The sequence below is a fragment of the Gymnodraco acuticeps genome, unplaced genomic scaffold (assembly GCF_902827175.1).
Source record: "Gymnodraco acuticeps unplaced genomic scaffold, fGymAcu1.1, whole genome shotgun sequence".
Taxonomy (NCBI): Eukaryota; Metazoa; Chordata; class Actinopteri; order Perciformes; family Bathydraconidae; genus Gymnodraco; species Gymnodraco acuticeps.
The window spans coordinates 3,194,434-3,212,152 of record NW_022990047.1 but is presented as its reverse complement, the minus strand read 5'-3'; the positions used below and the strand labels follow the sequence as shown (position 1 = coordinate 3,212,152).

The 17,719-nt window shown below is 40.4% G+C and overlaps 2 protein-coding genes and 1 non-coding gene across 4 annotated transcripts in view; 2 read left to right on the top strand and 1 right to left on the bottom strand.

The window, feature by feature from the left end:
• fanci (FA complementation group I) overlaps window positions 1-6,263 on the bottom strand; it is a 13,299-nt gene extending 7,036 nt beyond the window's left edge. For both annotated transcript variants that reach the window (XM_034215634.1, XM_034215635.1), the window contains exons 1-18: window positions 6,107-6,263; window positions 5,862-5,961; window positions 5,680-5,752; window positions 5,421-5,551; window positions 4,650-4,803; window positions 4,469-4,526; window positions 4,251-4,292; window positions 3,924-4,047; window positions 3,264-3,349; window positions 3,037-3,169; window positions 2,864-2,941; window positions 2,637-2,773; window positions 2,322-2,502; window positions 2,140-2,227; window positions 1,921-2,051; window positions 1,714-1,784; window positions 1,444-1,558; window positions 1,198-1,320 (exon numbers count right to left, since the gene is read on the bottom strand). In XM_034215634.1, coding sequence (XP_034071525.1) covers window positions 1,198-1,320; window positions 1,444-1,558; window positions 1,714-1,784; window positions 1,921-2,051; window positions 2,140-2,227; window positions 2,322-2,502; window positions 2,637-2,773; window positions 2,864-2,941; window positions 3,037-3,169; window positions 3,264-3,349; window positions 3,924-4,047; window positions 4,251-4,292; window positions 4,469-4,526; window positions 4,650-4,803; window positions 5,421-5,551; window positions 5,680-5,752; window positions 5,862-5,954 — 1,818 coding nt within the window. In that variant the 5' untranslated portion in view covers window positions 5,955-5,961; window positions 6,107-6,263. The remainder of the gene's footprint in view (window positions 1-1,197; window positions 1,321-1,443; window positions 1,559-1,713; window positions 1,785-1,920; window positions 2,052-2,139; window positions 2,228-2,321; window positions 2,503-2,636; window positions 2,774-2,863; window positions 2,942-3,036; window positions 3,170-3,263; window positions 3,350-3,923; window positions 4,048-4,250; window positions 4,293-4,468; window positions 4,527-4,649; window positions 4,804-5,420; window positions 5,552-5,679; window positions 5,753-5,861; window positions 5,962-6,106) is intronic.
• Window positions 6,264-7,009: 746 nt separating this feature from the next.
• trnar-acg lies at window positions 7,010-7,082 on the top strand. The gene has a single exon. It is a non-coding gene; the product is annotated as a tRNA-Arg (tRNA).
• A 1,221-nt stretch (window positions 7,083-8,303) lies between these two features.
• On the top strand, window positions 8,304-17,667 carry fbxo31 (F-box protein 31). The gene is made up of 9 exons (XM_034215656.1): window positions 8,304-8,827; window positions 9,923-9,994; window positions 10,841-10,917; window positions 11,273-11,440; window positions 11,600-11,674; window positions 11,822-11,931; window positions 12,603-12,756; window positions 14,201-14,571; window positions 15,926-17,667. Exons 1-9 carry the CDS (start codon window positions 8,410-8,412, stop codon window positions 16,146-16,148), a joined length of 1,668 nt encoding a protein of 555 aa, XP_034071547.1. The 5' UTR covers window positions 8,304-8,409; the 3' UTR covers window positions 16,149-17,667.
• The last annotated feature ends 52 nt before the right edge of the window (window positions 17,668-17,719 follow it).

The window sequence follows — 17,719 nt, the reverse complement described above, 5'->3', positions numbered from 1 at the left end:
GAGAGAGAGAGCAGAGAGAGAGACGAGAGAGAGAGAGAGAAGCGATCTCTCTCTCTCTCTCTCTCTCTCTCTCTCTCTCTCTCTCCTCTCTCTCTCTCTCTCTCTCTCTCTCTCTCTCTCTCTCTCTCTCTCTCTCTCTCTCTACAGCAGATCCGCTGCCCGTTTAACAGCCTCATCTTTGTCAACCTGTCTTATGTTCTTTCTCCAACACGTAATGAAGGTTATTAAGCGTTTTAGCTCATGTGTTGTTAATATTGACGCCATTTCCTTTATGAAGTAAAGCAGCCTCCCTGTCTGTCCTCGCGCTGTCCTCACATCCCCGGACCCCCAGACTCGGAGGAGCACAGGGATGTCAGTATTGTTTATGAAGCAGGGTATAGAAAGTACATTATTGAAATGAAAATACTATTTATTTACTTTTACAAACAGTGAGCAGCTGCAGCATGTGTGTTGCAGGACATGTGTAAGCGTGCAAGCGTCTTTGAGTTGTAGAAAAGCGCTAGGCCTATAGGCTATAAATATAATGTATTATTATTATTATTAGGCCTATGTGTTGGACATGTGTGGTTGGACTCTGTCTCACAGGCAGGTTGCATTGTAACATCAGAGGAGACTGGGCTAATTGTACATTCTCAAACTGCACCACTTAGAGCTAATTAAACAATGCAGAGATTATTTTTATATAATTGTATTCAATAACCGTAAGAAATTAAACAGTATGAAGTGATTTGTAAATAGGAATACAGATTTGACTTAATGTTTTCAGAAATATATTTTTCTCCCAGTTTGACTTATTTTGACCCTCTCAAAGAACCGGAATCGAGAACCGAAAATAACCGGAATCGAAAAGCAGAACCGGAATCGTTAAAATCCAAACGATACCCAACCCTATGTGTGATGCAGTAAATGTTACCGCTCACTTACGTTAGCGGTGTCGTAAAAACCGTGGGAAAATGTAAAATACGATGGGGTGTTACCTTGGTTGGTGATTGGCTAATGGTTACACAAGCCGAAAAACCATTATGACATCACAAAGTGGCCAAAATCTGATCAGCTCATTTTCAGACAGGTTTTTGTAAAAATGGATCAGGAGAAGGAACACATATTTATGTATCAAAGACATGAAAAAGTGGATTTTGCATAAAAGGGGACCATTAAAACAACTACTAAACATGGCATCCAAAAGAGAGCTCGAACCTCATAGAGCATGAGACGCACGTCAGCCTGCTGACCGAGGCAGCGCCGCAGGCTGCTGAGGATCTCCAGACAGAACGCTTCATTGGCAGCAGAGTTGTAACGAGAGTGAACGTCCACTTGGACCTGTTCAGGGGTTCAGACACAGGGTTATTAAAGGAGCTACGATGTTAACAATGGCACATATTGTTACAGCCAATGTTGCTTTTCTGCACCGGCATGTAGAGAAACACCACATGAAGTCTGTACCTGGCTCGAGGACGCCGCCTGGCTACACTGGCTCGAGGCCAAGCTGCCCAACACTTTGAAGTTCTTCAGCAGCAACAAGAAGCCGGTCACTGCAGACTTCCTGCCGTCCAGCTGGCTACAGGAGAGTCATATAGGATAGTGTGAGAAATGAGCTTTACCTCAAGTCTTACACGTCTCACGAAACTACTGTTAAAGTACCACATTTCTTTACCAAAGCATCATTCATTTAACTATAAGGATAATACTGATTAAAAGTGAAGCAGTACATACCTGGAAAACATGGCCTTACGGAGAACTAGAATCAAAGCATCTTTCAAGGACATACTGAATTTGAGCAGAGGCTGGAGAATAAACAGAAGAGAATGATTCAACAAAAAATACCCCTACAATGTGTGTGTGTTTTATGGGTGCGCGCGTGTGTGTGTGTGTGTGTGTGTGTGTGTGTGTGTGTGTGTGTGTGTGTGTGTGTTTAGGTACCTGGACAGCTTTTAGTAAACCCTGAACAGTGCTCAAGGGCAGGTATGACAGGTGGTCAAATGTCTCTGTCACCTTGGAAGAGGACTCCAGGAGAATCATGGGAGCAGAGACCACAATGTCAGAGAAAAGGTCTGATGATACAGAAAAAATCCGTTACAAGGATGATTAAACACTGGTGTACACTTGAAAGCTGGGACTAATATGTAAATGTAATATTACCTAAATAATGAATGACAGGTGAGGCTGTCTTTGTGCCCAATCGATTCAAGACCTGCTCCAGTATCTCGCCTCTGATAGGCTCGTGCATCTGTTGTAGAAGAAACCCACATTCTCCAATGAGAAAATGTAACCCTTAAAGTCAATACCCAGTCATTAACATTGTGGTCAAAAAACTTGAATACCTTAAAGCCTTGCAGGAGCACCTGTCCTCCCAGCTTACATGCTTGCTGAGTGGGGGTCCGGGCTATGGTAGAGGCCCCTTCTATGGTCTTTCCAAATGGTCCAGGTTTGGGTCCAAATGCATCCATAAGGGAGAAGCCCAGCTGCACCAGCCCCTGGGTCACATGATCCCAACCAAACACGCTGCAGAGGTGGAAAATCTGGTGAAGAACATTAACTACCAATACTGTGTCCCTGAAAAATGTGAGATGTGTATATTGGCCAACCCAGGTCACAGTTGATCCAACAATTACATTAAGACATCGCTTGCATCTGACCTGTTTTTGACTGTATCCAGGATCATGTGATCCACGCTGCAGGGCCCAGGCAGAAGGTCCTGCAGGAACTTGGACCCCTGCTGCAGCTGCTCATCCTTGAAACTCTTGACGATTGACCCCTTCAAAAGGTCAAACACCTAACAAAATCCCCCAAAAAGGACTTAAATAAGTGAACGGAAAATAAAAAGACTCAAATGAGTATAAGGAAAATAATATAGATGCCTCACCTGCTCTTCATAGCGCTGGATGCGAGCCACTGAGAGCAACAGTGCCACACTGAAAGGGCACAGGTCCCCGTAAGAGGTCTGTGATTCAAGATTTATGGCATATTTTTACGTTAAAAATGCAAACAATTTTGAAAAATAACAGAAAAATAACAGACCGATGAGTTTCACACAACCTTGAAGTTTTTAAGGAATTCTCTCCCGAGTTCATGGTCGAGTCTTATAGCAAAGACTATGTGGAGGATCACGGTGCCCTCCACATGCCTCAACTGGTCCTGAGGAATAGACTGGACCTCTAGATCCAGGCTCCTGAGAAACAAACAAGGAGGACAAAAACAGTAAAGTCAGTATGATTTGGAATAAATGCACTTATTTCAACTTGCAGGGTCTATGAGCCACTCACTCTCCGTGTTTCAGCTCCTCTTCCTGGTGAACGTCTTGCTCTTTAAAATAACAGATGATTCCATCCAGGACCTGTTTCTTACAACCCTGTGAGGTAGTCCAGGGCAGGCATTTAGCACATTAGCACGCACACACACACACACACACACACACACACACACACACACACACACACACACACACACACACACACACACACACACACACACACACACACACACACACACACACACACACACACACACACACACACACACACACACACACACACACACACACACACACACACACACACACACACACACACACACACACACACACACACACACACACACACACACACACACACACACACACACCACACACACACACACACACACACACACACACACACACACACACACACACACACACACACACACACACACACACACACACACACACACACACACACACACACACACACACACACACACACACACACACACACACACACACACACACACACACACACACACACACACACACACACACACACACACACACACACACACACACACACCACACACACACACACACACACACACACACACACACACACACACACACACACACACACACACACACACACACACACACACACACACACACACACACACACCTTTGTGGATAAAAGCAGCAGCTGATGAACCAGTGGTGGAATCTCCTGCAGGTCCAGCTTAGTGAGCATCCTCAGGACTTTCTCCACCAGAAACTGCAGCTCCTCTGATGACAGGGGTACATCCCTAAAATGTGTGACACAAAAACATGGTTTATAAATGTTGCATGTCCTGAGAGGCAGCACAACAAGAGTAATAGCAGAGAAAACATTGCTATGTCACTGTAGAACTTTATAAAAAGCAAAAAAGAAACATACGGTTCTTTAACAGACGTATTAAAGAGTCTGAAATGTCTGAGAATGTGACGCTCTGATAGCCAAAGGTTTTACCTGAACATGGTCGTCAAGTGGATGACACATTGCGGGTCCCATCTGCAGGAAAAGAGATACACACATCCAATAATTGCAATACTGTTGTTTAAGGTCCCATATCAAAAGGTTTTGGCTTAACTATTTTTTATCAGAACAGAGAGTGCCTTCATTTTGTTACATTGTAAATACTGTCAAGAACCCCAAAGAAACTTGTGTAAAATTGCACATGTGAATACCTGCTGGAGCACAGGCTGTTGATCAGCTGTTTCTTGTACTCCTCCCCACTGAGCTCACCTACAGTTATGATAAAATAACAAGCAACCGCAAGAGAAACAGATTTGTCATATTTAAAATGTCGTATATTACACAACTAACTAATAAATCACAAAGTTACCAGGGCTACCAATTTGCACATACCTTTTCCATAGGACAACGCTTCACAGGCTGAGAGGGCAGTCAGCACAGTCGGAAAAAGCTCCAGGGATTTCCCACTGCCCATTTTTCCCACCTTAATGGCTTCAACAAAAAGAGAGGCCAGTTTTGCAAGAGAGGGTCCGGGCAGAGTATGAGTCTGTGAGAGGCAAAAATAGAAATTAGACAGATGCTGGACAAATTGAAAGGCATGGAGACACAATATGTAGGGACATTTTTTAAATCTAAAAAACGCATACACAGATGGGACAGCAACTCAGCACAGGAGTCAAGCATTTATATTTTGGATTAAAATGTATAAGAAATAGAGGAAGGTAGAGTAATTCGGCATGTTCCCAAACAATGTGGTTTTAATCAGTAGGTTTGGTGAAAGGATATTTTAGTCTTATGTTGATGATGTATCAATCGACGTTTCAGTCGGTTTTTTTGCAGTGCAGAGAGCTTGTAACAGACATTAGAATTGAGAGGTTTTTATTTAACTTCTCATTGAAGGACTAACACGTGAAAACACAATCTGGACAGTTTATTTAACATTATTGATCTAATTTTCTATGGGTCAGCAGTAACACAATTGGTAGGGACTTGGCTTGGTTACCGTAGGGTCGCCGGTTCAAGTCCCTGAAAATACCAAGTACAGAGTGTGAACTAGTACATGCCAGTCCACCTACTGGACATACATTAATAGTAATAGTAGCATGCTGGTGTCTTGTATAAATAGATGCTCTATAAAAGCAGAATATATCAACTTTTTTGTACCTCCAGCATCAGCAGTCCAATGATATCAGCTGCCACTTCAGTCTGAAGATCCCCAGACTCACACAGAGGGATGCAGTGTTGATAGACAAGAAGTCTGCGGGTAGATCCTTCAGTGGAACTGGATGGAGAGCCTAAACAAATAGCACACAATAGAGGTATTTTAAAATGATGTTGAATGCTTCTTAATACAGATATGATAGTGTTAGCCTAGTAGTTGTGTTGTGGACATTTATTCTACTTGTGTATTTAATTAACCTACCTTTAAATATGCCTTTTATCATGGTTCCGACCTTCTTACCCTTTAGGGCACCATTCGTTAACACGGTGGTTAGCTAGAAAGCAGACACAACAGAGGGAAGTGTTTCGTAAGCAAACCGACACTGCCAGAATTATTTGCAACTATATTTATAACTTTAAATATGGTGGGCAACTTAGCTTTACCTGGTCATTTGAGAGGGACGACAGGTATTTCTGAAGTTCGACGGTTCTGTCTCCATCTGACAGACTGACGATTTTATCCATGTCATCCTTCATGATTAATCTGTAAAAAAAAACACAAGAGCACGGTAACGTAAACGTAGAGATAGGAAGAAATCATCCGTTGTTGTGTACATCAGCAAGCTTGTTGTTACTGTAGCAAAATGTTACATTTGATAAACTAAATGGACAAATTACAAGTGTGTTACCTCTATTTGTCGTTAAGCTTAATTTGATCTTGTACATTCGATTTAATTCAGTGAACTAGCTAACTAGTCCATGAAAAGACAAAGCCAAACCTTCAGCAGTTGTGATACTACGCTTTCATAACATGCAACGAATTTCCCGCCAGCGATCACTTCCTGTTTTCCTTCATGGTTGCCATGTTCGGCTCACAGTATCCCACAATTGCAGTTTTTGTTAACGTTTTCAAAACAATATTAATGAATGCCGTAAATTACGAGAAAAAAAACACAACATGTCTTAAAGTATAAAAGGATCGCTACCTCTACATTTGCACAGCTCTCCACTTTGTACAATGATAATACTGCAACATTTTAAATTGTTGCGAATATTTCATCATATGTTACTCTTTTTTATTTTGTTTTGTATATTTGTATATTTTTTAGAAATATTCCTCTATATTTTTGATGTTCTAATAGTTTTTAAAATTGTGTTTTTTAATAGCTTTACTTTTGGTCATTTTCTTACAATTTAACAATGTAATGTCTACTTACTATGTATACTATACTATACTTACTATGTACACACCAAAGCAAATTCCGTGTAGGCTATGAGACGACCCACTTGGCCATACACCTATATAAATATATCTGTATAAATTCCAGTTAAAATATAACATCTAGAAGCAGGTGCTGTTGTGTTTATTGTTGGCATGTCATTGTATGTTCTTTAATAAATATACATATCTTGCAGTATTATCTTGAACACTTGGTGGCGGTGATTAGCTGCACATGGGTGTATCAATGGGGGCATTGGTAACAGGGCTTGGTTGTTTCTTTTGGCTTTTCTTTACTAGAACCGTTCGTTTTGATTATTCACGAAGATCAGCTGGAAATAAAAATCATTTATGATCTAAAGATCTCCGCCTCGGGCTAGTGGCGCAACGGATAACGCGTCTGACTACGGATCAGAAGATTCTAGGTTCGAATCCTGGCTAGCTCGAACTTTTTCACTGTCAATCCATAACTTGAGAGGCAATCTTCTTGTATTGTTAACAACATTTATTCCGATAATAAACCAGTAATATGCCGCCCCACCTACCATAAATTGTACAAAACGATTAACTTTAGTGGGTAAATCAATCAAATATCAAACCAACGAAACATACACGGACCGCTTTTAAGACACGATGCAGACTCGCTGTTGAAGGGCCTAATTACCCGTAGTTAAGTTAGTCCTTTACATTCGCTGTGTAATGTCATAAACAGGCAGGTTAGTTTGTCAGATATTTCGACGTTACATTGACATTACATTATAATAGAGTAGTTTGGGTATTCTCAAAACCGCTTTCGTAAAACAAGCTATAACATGCACTGATGGGTAGCTAAACCGTTTCGCTAGTCGTTAGTAAAACGTTACTGAACAACAATGCTGTTTACTACAAAATATATCAATATATATAAAATAAGCGAATTTATAAACGTTTACAATTTCTGTAAATGATGCACTTCATTTCGTAATGTTGGGAAGAAAAGTAGGCTACTCTCGCTCGCCGGTATCCGCCGAGTCGCCTAACATTTGGAGACGCGGATTGGTCAATTCTTGGTAGCGATTCGAGCGCTGATTGGACATACATCACAATTCTTGGTAGAATCTTGGTAGCAGTCGGGAACGTGATTGGCTGTCACTACCAAGAATGAGCTCGATTCACAGGTGGTAGGCAACGGAACTCGTGCAGCGTGTACGTTTCTTTTAATAGCTCTATGGGAGGATCCAATAAAGCTAGCCAAATGTGCTAATTGTGTAATTTAAGGGAAAATATATATGAAAACAAACCACTAAAGTATTTAAAAAATGTGCGAGTTATACTTCTTAATTAAATACAAAATAAAGTAGGCCTAATCAATTTAAAATAAGGTCCTTTATTATGGAGAATTAGGGGTTTACTGTGTGTGTCTGCCAGGCGCGTCTGGCTATGTATTTATGCATAATACTTTATGTAAAACGTACTGTTTGAAGTACGTGTGCAATTATGATATATTCCCCACCAAAGCATACGGTGCAGAAACATTCTTTAAATCTGGACCTTTTGAAGCTTTTTTGAGCTAATAAGGGGAGGGTGATAAAAGCTGCCAACTACAATAGGGCTTGTATCATTTCATTCGATAGTGATGTAAGGCAGGGGTAAGATAAGTTGCTACGCTGTTTACGTGCACTGACGTGACGTCGGGAGGAATGTCTCTGCCCATGCTCACAAGGACAGGAGCAGATGAGCCAGACTGCTGCAGCTGATAAATGTGATGTAATGTTGTCTGTTTAGTGAATACGAATGGCTGTCTGTGCCAGGCTCTGCGGAGTGGGTCAGTCGCGGAGGTGTCGGCGGCGGCAGCGGCAAAACCAGCAGGGTCAGGGGAGTGATTCTGACATGGACGAGGAAGAAGAGGAGCGGATCGTGGGGCTGAAGCAGAGCGACGCTGTCGGCGGCGGAGGCCCGGAGAGCGGAGCCGCCACTGCAGGGCCGAGTGACGCTTGCGAAAATGGCAGCGGTCATGTCAACAGAAGCTCTCTAGATAGAACGAGCACGGGGCCTCAACACCCGCAATCATTAGCGGAGTTACCCCCGGAGCTTTTAGTGGAAACGTTCTCCTTGCTTCCTGGAACTGCACTACCGAATGTCGCCCTCGTATGCAAGAAATTCAGACAAATCCTTAACACTGAAACCATCTGGAGAAGGCGGTGCATTGAAGGTACACATAGCTATTAGTGGACATAGAGATACTTTAACGTTATAATGCTAGAGTAAGCGTTGTATTATGTTAACATACATTGACCAGGACATATGATATTTCATTTTTGTCGACAGGTTATTTGTCTCAGGCTCGGTGGCCATGGGAAATGTGTTCCCCTAAAAGCATTTCTATTGATCTGTACGGGAACCGCAAAGAGGGAATAATCAGTGTCTGCATCTTTAGTAAAGTGCTGCTGTAAGACATATACTATGGCCTCTTATATAGGGCCAGCCATTCTCTGCAGCCGAAGAGACTGTTGATGCAGGGCGGTGCTAACCGTTTGGGGGCCTGGTGCATTGTTATGATCACCACCCCCAGCCCATGTTGTTAGTCAGGGGACTGCACTATTGCAGGTTTGAACAACTATGTCTCATAGTCATAACTCATACATAATAAGATATGCATACAATGCAAAATATGAAGATGCGCTGCTAAAACAAAAAATAAATAATACAAAAACACTTTTTTTCCAATCTATTCGTTTGACGAAAGTAGTGGGCAGTGCCAAAGTTACTCTATTATGACATGTAAGATATTTATTGCGAAATACTTTTTTGGGTAAATCAAACAAGAAGTTATTAATGGACAACATAACCACACAAAGATACATATTGTCAGCTTGCAGATCTGCTCATTAATGTACAACATTGCCCACAAAAGTTAATCAAACGTAATTGGATGAGATAAGATAAGATGTACCTTTTCAGGAGTTTAAAGCAACAACAGAGTGACACTGAAAAACAGTACAGATTCACACAAGGATAATAAAATATAAAATAACATTATATAAGTAACAGTTACAATTAGATATCACAACAAGGTAAAACGTTGATAATTTGAATGAACATATATTTGTTCCACTGCTCTTCGTTTAGTGCTACAACATCAATCAGAGTTAATCTGACTGTTGCTATTATTAAGTGTTGAGATTTTGCATTAATCTGCCGTAATAAATAAACACGTTGTTACAGATACTTTGAAATAATAACATCAACAAATGAAATGTATTGTATATGTTAATCGGATATTTTCTCTTGCCTTCTCTTTTTGCAGAGTTTGGAATGAAGGAGGATCTGAGGAAGATGGAGGTGGAAGGAGTATCTAGCCGGGACATTTATGTTAAACGTGAGTTGGACTGATTGATAAAACAGCTCTCATGTCACCATTGAAATGAACTAATTAAGTATTTGGTTCATTTCTACATTGGTTAGTTAGTAAAACATTTCTGATCATTTATTTACAATACAACACATTGTGTATCTCTTAACCACATTAAAAGTGGTTAAGTGATACTAGATCATTATATAAAAAACAATAATAAAATAAATGTAGGCTGAAAACAGAGCTTAAAGGTAGGGTAGGTAATTCACTTCAGAAACACTTTTTGTTATATTCCATGGAATGATCTTAACATCCCGATAGCAATGAATATATTAAATGCTTTGACAATAAATACATTAAAACATCTGTGGAAGCCGTAGCACTGTAAAAAGCACGACCAATCATTTTAGCCTTCTTCTTCTTCTTCTTCTTCTTCTTCTTCTTCTTCTTCTTCTTCTTCTTCTTCTTCTTCTTCTTCTTCTTCTTCTGCTTCTTACTTCAGATACTTAATTTGTTATCATTTCCTTTTTGCCATTATCAGACAAAAATGTATTGTCCTGATATATTTATTGTGCATCCCCATTAATAATTCTCCTCAGCGCTGTTTGCTTTCATATTAAGTGTGAAATGGGAGGCCAGATTATTTGGTGTGCTGTGTGTTGTTGGGACTGGCTGACAGGAGCGTGGTCAGTCCCTTTCTTCCTTTTGGGTCCCCATCTGGACAGACATTAAACTGACATTTAAATCTGCAGACTCTAACATAACCTCTTGTGTTTGTAACCCTGTGCACGGTGTAGCTCGTAGTAAAGCATGGGTGTTGCATTTCAGAAACTGATGAGTGTGGTGTGATGTTGTGCTCTTGTGTTGCAGTGCTTCACCCATACAGACAGATCTTGGGCTTATGGCAGCCTGACATAGGGCCTTATGGCGGATTGCTTAACGTTGTGGTAAGTAATGTTCCTCAATTGAGACGTATGCATTAAAAAGATAATAATCAGTGTGCACTTTGTTGCTCTCTTTTGAAATAAGTCGTTTATAATGCAGCAATAGTCAGCTTTTAATCTCCTGTCAGGAAATGTCTTTAACGGCTGATACATTATTAAAGGAATTTTCACGGGCCACAGGAGAGCTCTGGTTGAAGCTGGTGGTTTTATATGCTGCAATACGCAGGTTTCACTCAAGCTTGCAAAACTATCAGAGAATATCATACCCTCTGTCTACCTCCTTTCAACACTGCATCTATCAATAAAGGCACTCTGGCCCCACCGTTTATTTTTAAATATTTTTTAAATGTCCACTCAGGTTGATGGGCTGTTCATCATCGGCTGGATGTATTTACCTCCTCATGACCCACGGGTGGAGGATCCCATGAGAAGACGGCCACTCTTCCGTATCCATTTGTGGGAGAGCAAAGAATCCACTGTGGAGTGTATGTATGGACACAAGGGTCCCCACAAAGGAGACATACAGGTGAGGGATTACCCAGCACAAAAGCTTCTCTGTGCACCAAAGAAATGTGCAGCTCTACATACTCTGGATATTTGTGTAGTTTTCCTCATTCAGTTAAATGTTGGATGTAAATAAAAGCATATCGTATTTCAAATATTTGTCATATTCTGTTAATTTCAGACTGGGAAGAAGGATGAATTTTCAACAAAGTGTAGCCAAACTGATCACCACCGCATGCCAGGGGGCAGACAGGAGGTAAGGAAACTGTTTGTAGCTGAAACATGTTCTTACTCATGTTGCCCATGTGTTTAAACCTCATGTACTTTATATTGTTGATATTGTTGAAATGTAAAGAATGTTTTCAGCATTTTACTGATTCCTCTAATGTGTGTGTGCGTGTAGGAGTTCAGGACATGGTTGGAGGAAGAATGGGGCCGGACGCTAGAAGAAATCTTCCATGAGCACATGCAGGAGCTCATCCTGATGAAGTTCATTTATACCAGTCAATACGAGTATGAGTCTCTACGTTAAACTAGTAGCTGTTATAAGATAAACAATAATTACAACAATGGTTTATGGGTGAATAAATAACCCATCAATTGAATTCAGCCCTGGCTAAACATTGAAAGCTATATGGTGCTACATATTTTTGAAGACCTACAGTTAAAGGTGGGGTAGGTAAGTTTCAGAAACCGGCTCGAGATACACTTTTTGTTATATTCCATAGAATGCTCTTAACATCCCGATAGCAATGAATATCTGAAGTGCTTTGACAAAAAATCCATAAAAAAATGTCATCTGTGGAACCCGTAATACTGTAAAAAGTACAACCAATGCGTTTAGCCGGCCCGGCTAAACCGATTGGATTGCCGCCCTGTCTGTCAGCCTTCCATCTTGTGCACGCACAAATGTATCTCGTGCCCTCATTGGGCGTGCATTGCAGCAGTACTTCAATGACTCGCCAGCAACAGGCGGCCACTTTCACCAGTCTGATGACGTCATGTGCGCGTTCATGTGTGTTGGAGGAGGTGCTCTGTAAGGAAGTCTCAAGGAAGGGGCGGATTCTTTTCGGCTGTGTACTTTCAAATTTTAGTGCACTCGAGCCGGTTTCTGAAACTTACCTACCCCACCTTTAAATAGTAGCAAAAGTCAGACTGAATTTGTATCTGCTTTGTTTTGACAGTAACTGCTTGACATACCGAAGGATCTACCTGCCGCCTACAATGCCTTCTGACCTGCTGCGCCCAGGCCTCTTCAAAGGCACCTACGGCAGCCACGGTTTAGAGATCGTCATGCTCAGTTTCCACGGGAATTCTGCAAGAGCCACCAAGCTCACTGTAAGTAAATCTCCTTACTGGACGGTTTTCTGCCTAACAGAAATCAAATCAAGTTTTATTTATATAGCACATTTATAAACGATTTTTGGTCGAGCCAAAGTGCTGTACATATAATAAAAATAGCCTACAGTAGAGACACTTTACAGCAAATACAACAGCACAGATTGTTCAGAATATCAGTATGAGAAAAACGACACCCTCTATCCTTAGACCCTCACGCAATGCCCTCATGCAAGTGATTAGTGTCTGGCAATTTATCAATTTTATATCATTATTGTAATAACAGACTAGATATTGTGTTCCTTACAGACAAGTGATAACATTTATGAACTTACAGTCTGCTGTAAAATATGATTAATTATCAACAATCCCACTGTGTAAACATTGTGAAAACGTCTACCGTCAACGTTTTCGCCTATATCTACTTGTCTTTCATCATTTCTTTATAACTAATGCTTTTGATGTATTGTGATTTTAAGGGTGTCTTTTATTATCTGGCTGGGGACAACAGCTGGAAATTAGCAATGTTGGCTAAAGCTGCCCCATTGACTTTTTTTTGACAGTTGATTATGGGGGCTGTCCACGACACTATAAACCAATAAACTAAACTAAACAACCCTACAATACATTTGCATTATCTTTGGTTAAAAATATCATGATATTTGATTGATTCTTTATATCATTCAGCCTTAGGCCCCGGCCACACGAGGACGAAAACGGCTAAACGCATAGGATTAACGCAAACGCAATCGCAAAAACGCTTCCGTCCACACGCAATATTCACCGGATAGTGTCTGTCCTGGTCTGTCCACACGAGACAGCTCCGTTTAGCTCTAACCGCTGGAGAAGCTGCAGTAGGCTACATATGCAGGAGCCTGTACGTGGCGCTGTAACTTCCTCCACAAAAGCAGCGAAGAAGCATGGTTGTCATGGTTGCCCTTCTGTTTATTCTCCGCGGTGGGGGCCGAGGGAACCGGGCAGAGTTTTTTGCCAGTCAACGTGTATTAAAGTTGAAATCTTCCGACAAAATTATAAAAGTGCCGGTCAAAGGTCTTCTTTGTTATTTATTGAGCTTTAAAACAAATGAATAACGAATCTATATATTATAATAATAAAAATACACCTCTCTACGCCTCTCTTTTTCCTCCCTCTCGTGTGGCCGAACGGTCTATATGACAGTAACGCAAACGACCGTTTTCGTCCTCGTGTGGCCGGGGCCTTAATGTTGATTTTCTATGGATGAATTATTGTCCCTTTTTAAATGTACTCTCACTCCTATCCTCCCCTTCAACATCTATTCTTTTATTATTTTTAACAGACACTCCCACAAACCAAGTGCCTTTTTGAGTTGAACATTCACACAATTCTGACCAAGAGGATATCATGTTAACCCACAGAATGAGTCGGCTAGTGTTTCAAATTATAATTGTACTCCTTCCTGCAGGGAGACCCCAATGTTCCTGCAGGGCAGCTCACTCTGGATGTTGACCTGAGTCGACCTGTGGTCCTTCCAGAATTAAAGCATCAGCGCAATATAGAGGAGCTGTCCCGGCTGGTACTGGGGGTACACGAGGAAGTCCAGAGGGCACAACAACAACAACAACAACAACAACAGGCCATGGACACTGCTACAGCGGAGGGGGCCTGCAGTGATGTCACCGCAGCAGGAGGTGTGGAGGCAGAGCGAGTTACCGGTACAGACAGCCCCCCGCCGGAGCCCAGCAGCAGCATCAGTCCTCCTGAATCCCAGCCCTTCGTCCTGCCCCTCGGCGTTATGGCTCGCAATGAGGTCTACCCTCGCACCTGCAGGAAATGGTAAGAACTCAGCTGTATGGTAAACTGCATACAGTGTAAATTCCAAGTATATGTGGATTGATTGTAGCTGCCTTTGCTCCAGTTACAGTGGTGTAAGACACAGTGTGCCTATTGTTTCAGATTGTGGCCAACAGGCTGAAATCATATTGGCCTCCAATGAATGCTTGTCAGTATGTTTGCTAAATGTTTGCTACAACAATTTGGTTTGATAAAAAAGCACATCCAGAATTGTAGACAGTTTGTCTATTGTACTCAAATGTACAGGCTAAAAAAACATTTATTTCATAAGTTTAAACATTTGTTTAAGATGTGTTTAGATATAATAAACACAGACACATTACAATGGAAACATATGAGATATATAAATGGATTTTAGAGTAAAGTAAACTTGTGTAAAAGTCCACAGCCATTTAGTGTATTCATCTATTTATCACATGATACATTTAACAGGCGCTGTGAAAGATATTACATACCTGGACCATGATATAGCACTTTTTACTTTTTTCTTCAAAACCTGTAATTGATTAAAGTAACAAAAGAAGGTATTGCAACATATGACAATACAGTCATTTATATGGGGCTCAATTAAAGACTTGTGATATTGGCTTCTGCAATTATCTGCCACATGCATTCATCTTTATTTTATGGTTTTGTAGTACCATACCATAACCACCCTAAAAAAACTTTGACAAATACAATTCTGATAGGTAAAGCTGCAAAAATGAGCTGATTTATAGATTAGTAAATCTGCAACAATCTTGATAATCGATTAAATTATAGAGTAATTTTTCTATTCAAATCAGAAATGGATATATGAAGTTTTTCTGCCTTTCTGTGTTTTCTGTTGCATTAAACCGATTAACTATGGGTTTGACTGACTGATCAAACATTTAGAGAAATGACCTTAGACTGCAAGATACTTGGAAGGGTTTTCACTATTTTCTGACATTCAATATTATCATCATTTTTACGAAAAAAACAAAAATAATAATTTGTGATATTATTAGTCATAAAGTCGAATAAAGCATTCCTTAGCATTATCTGCTATTGATTTCTGTACTCACAGTTTGATACATTGAGATTGATGTCCTATGTAGTGTCCTGTCCTGTGGCTTTTCTCTGGAAGTTTTTCCTTGTACGATGTGAGGGTCTAAGGATAGAGGGTGTCGTTTTTCTCATACTGATATTCTGAACAATCTGTGCTGTTGTATTAGCTGTAAAGTGTCTCTACTGTAGGCTATTTTTATTATATGTACAGCACTTTGGCTCGACCAAAAATCGTTTATAAATGTGCTATATAAATAAAACTTGATTTGATTTGTAGTAGTGATTGATTGATGTTTTTCCATTTCAGCTTCTATGGAACAGGCCTGATCGCTGGGCACGGCTTCACCAGTCCGGAGCGCACCCCGGGGCTCTTCGTGCTTTTCGATGCAGACCGATTTGGTTTCATCTGGTTGGAGTTGAAGTCTTTCAGTCTGTACAGTCGCCTGACGGACAACCTAGCTCATTCTTACGCCCCGAACATGGAGCGATTTGAGGCCATGCTGGGCAACATGCAGTCCTGGACATCCTGATGCACGATGTTTTTAGTCTCGCCCCACAATACAATGCATAATAACAACCAGTTGACACAAATCACCTCTGTCCTCAGCTGACAGAACATCATATCACGATAGCTCATGACCTTAACTCACGTTCTATCTATATGTTTCACAAACATGGGTCTAATTAAGCTAGTTATGTCACCTCATTTATTGTATCAGTTCACCTCAGTATGACCTTTATCCTCCAGTGCACAGGTCAAATATTAACCTTTATTAATTTATTCCCTGCAGGAGAAAAATGATAACTCGTACCACTTATAAAGGATCAAACTGTACGTGCCTCTGATTCTAAAACCACGTCTGTACTTGATAGTGCTTGAAGACAATAAAGGTGTCCAATGTATTCTACTATATAACATTATAGTGATTTCAGTGCCCAACATGTTTAACTGCATGTTGCTTTTTGTTTGGATCTTATCGCATCTCACTCATAACTTTAATCTTAACAAGATGTTTTATTTTCATTGAGCAGCATGCCTTGATTTTAATTTTGTTTTGCTTTTTAAAAAAATGACAGCTTCTCAGGTGTTTTTCTCTTGGCCAGAAGTCAGTGAAAAGCAGGACTTGAGTATTTATGTGTATAAAAAAAATGTATGTAGTTTTCATTCATTTTAGCATTTTCTCCAATAGAAATACTTTTCTAACAATTGACAAGAGAGCATTTGTCATCAAACACTGTAGCTACATCAGGCAGTTTTGCCCTTTGAACTTAAGAGATAGAGATGTGCTCCTGCTTTTGGTTTGACATCAAACATACCTTTAATGTCACCTCATTTGACATAGTATTATGTAAGTTGGAAAGATGTATTGTACTGCAATAGAATAACATTACCTATACATAAGCTGATCACAAATGAAACAATTATACAGTTTTGTGCTTATATAAGGATGGTTTAAATCTTCTCTTACCTTTTAAAATGTATTGCGTTTGTTTAAATGGCTGACGTAATGTTTGCCTGGCTTTATACCTGCAAAGCTATTCCTCCAGTTTTCCAATTCGTTTTGAACTTGATTCCAGACTAACTGAACATTATACAAATAGCTCAAAGTGCATCTCAAAGAACCAAGTAAGTGTTTGTGTGTCTCATTACGGCCTGAAGGTGTTGCCCAGTAGCTTTCTTACCCCAAGTGCACTTTTCTGGGCAGTAATGCGAAACATTTAAAACCACTGGCCAGCACTTTTATATCAGACTGCTGCTTTACTAACATTTGCGAAAAATAAATGGTCTGCTAAAGCATTGTCGACTTAAATGTATTTAGTTTTATTAGTTTCCTCTCAATTGTTTTGTTATGTCTGAACACCCTCTGTACTCTGCTATTTGAATGATTTGCCTTTGGAAAATGTGTTGCTTTGTACTATTTTCAATGCGATACACCTGTTTTTGTTGAAAATGAATGGCCTATTGAACTGCTCACATGGGACTTCAGGGAGCTTTTCAGCTTGAGCGCTCTTCTCTGTAAAAAGATAATAAAAAAACCAGAAAAAAAACCTTTTTTTGTAGACTGTATTTCTTCTTTGGTCTCATGTTCACCTTTCATAC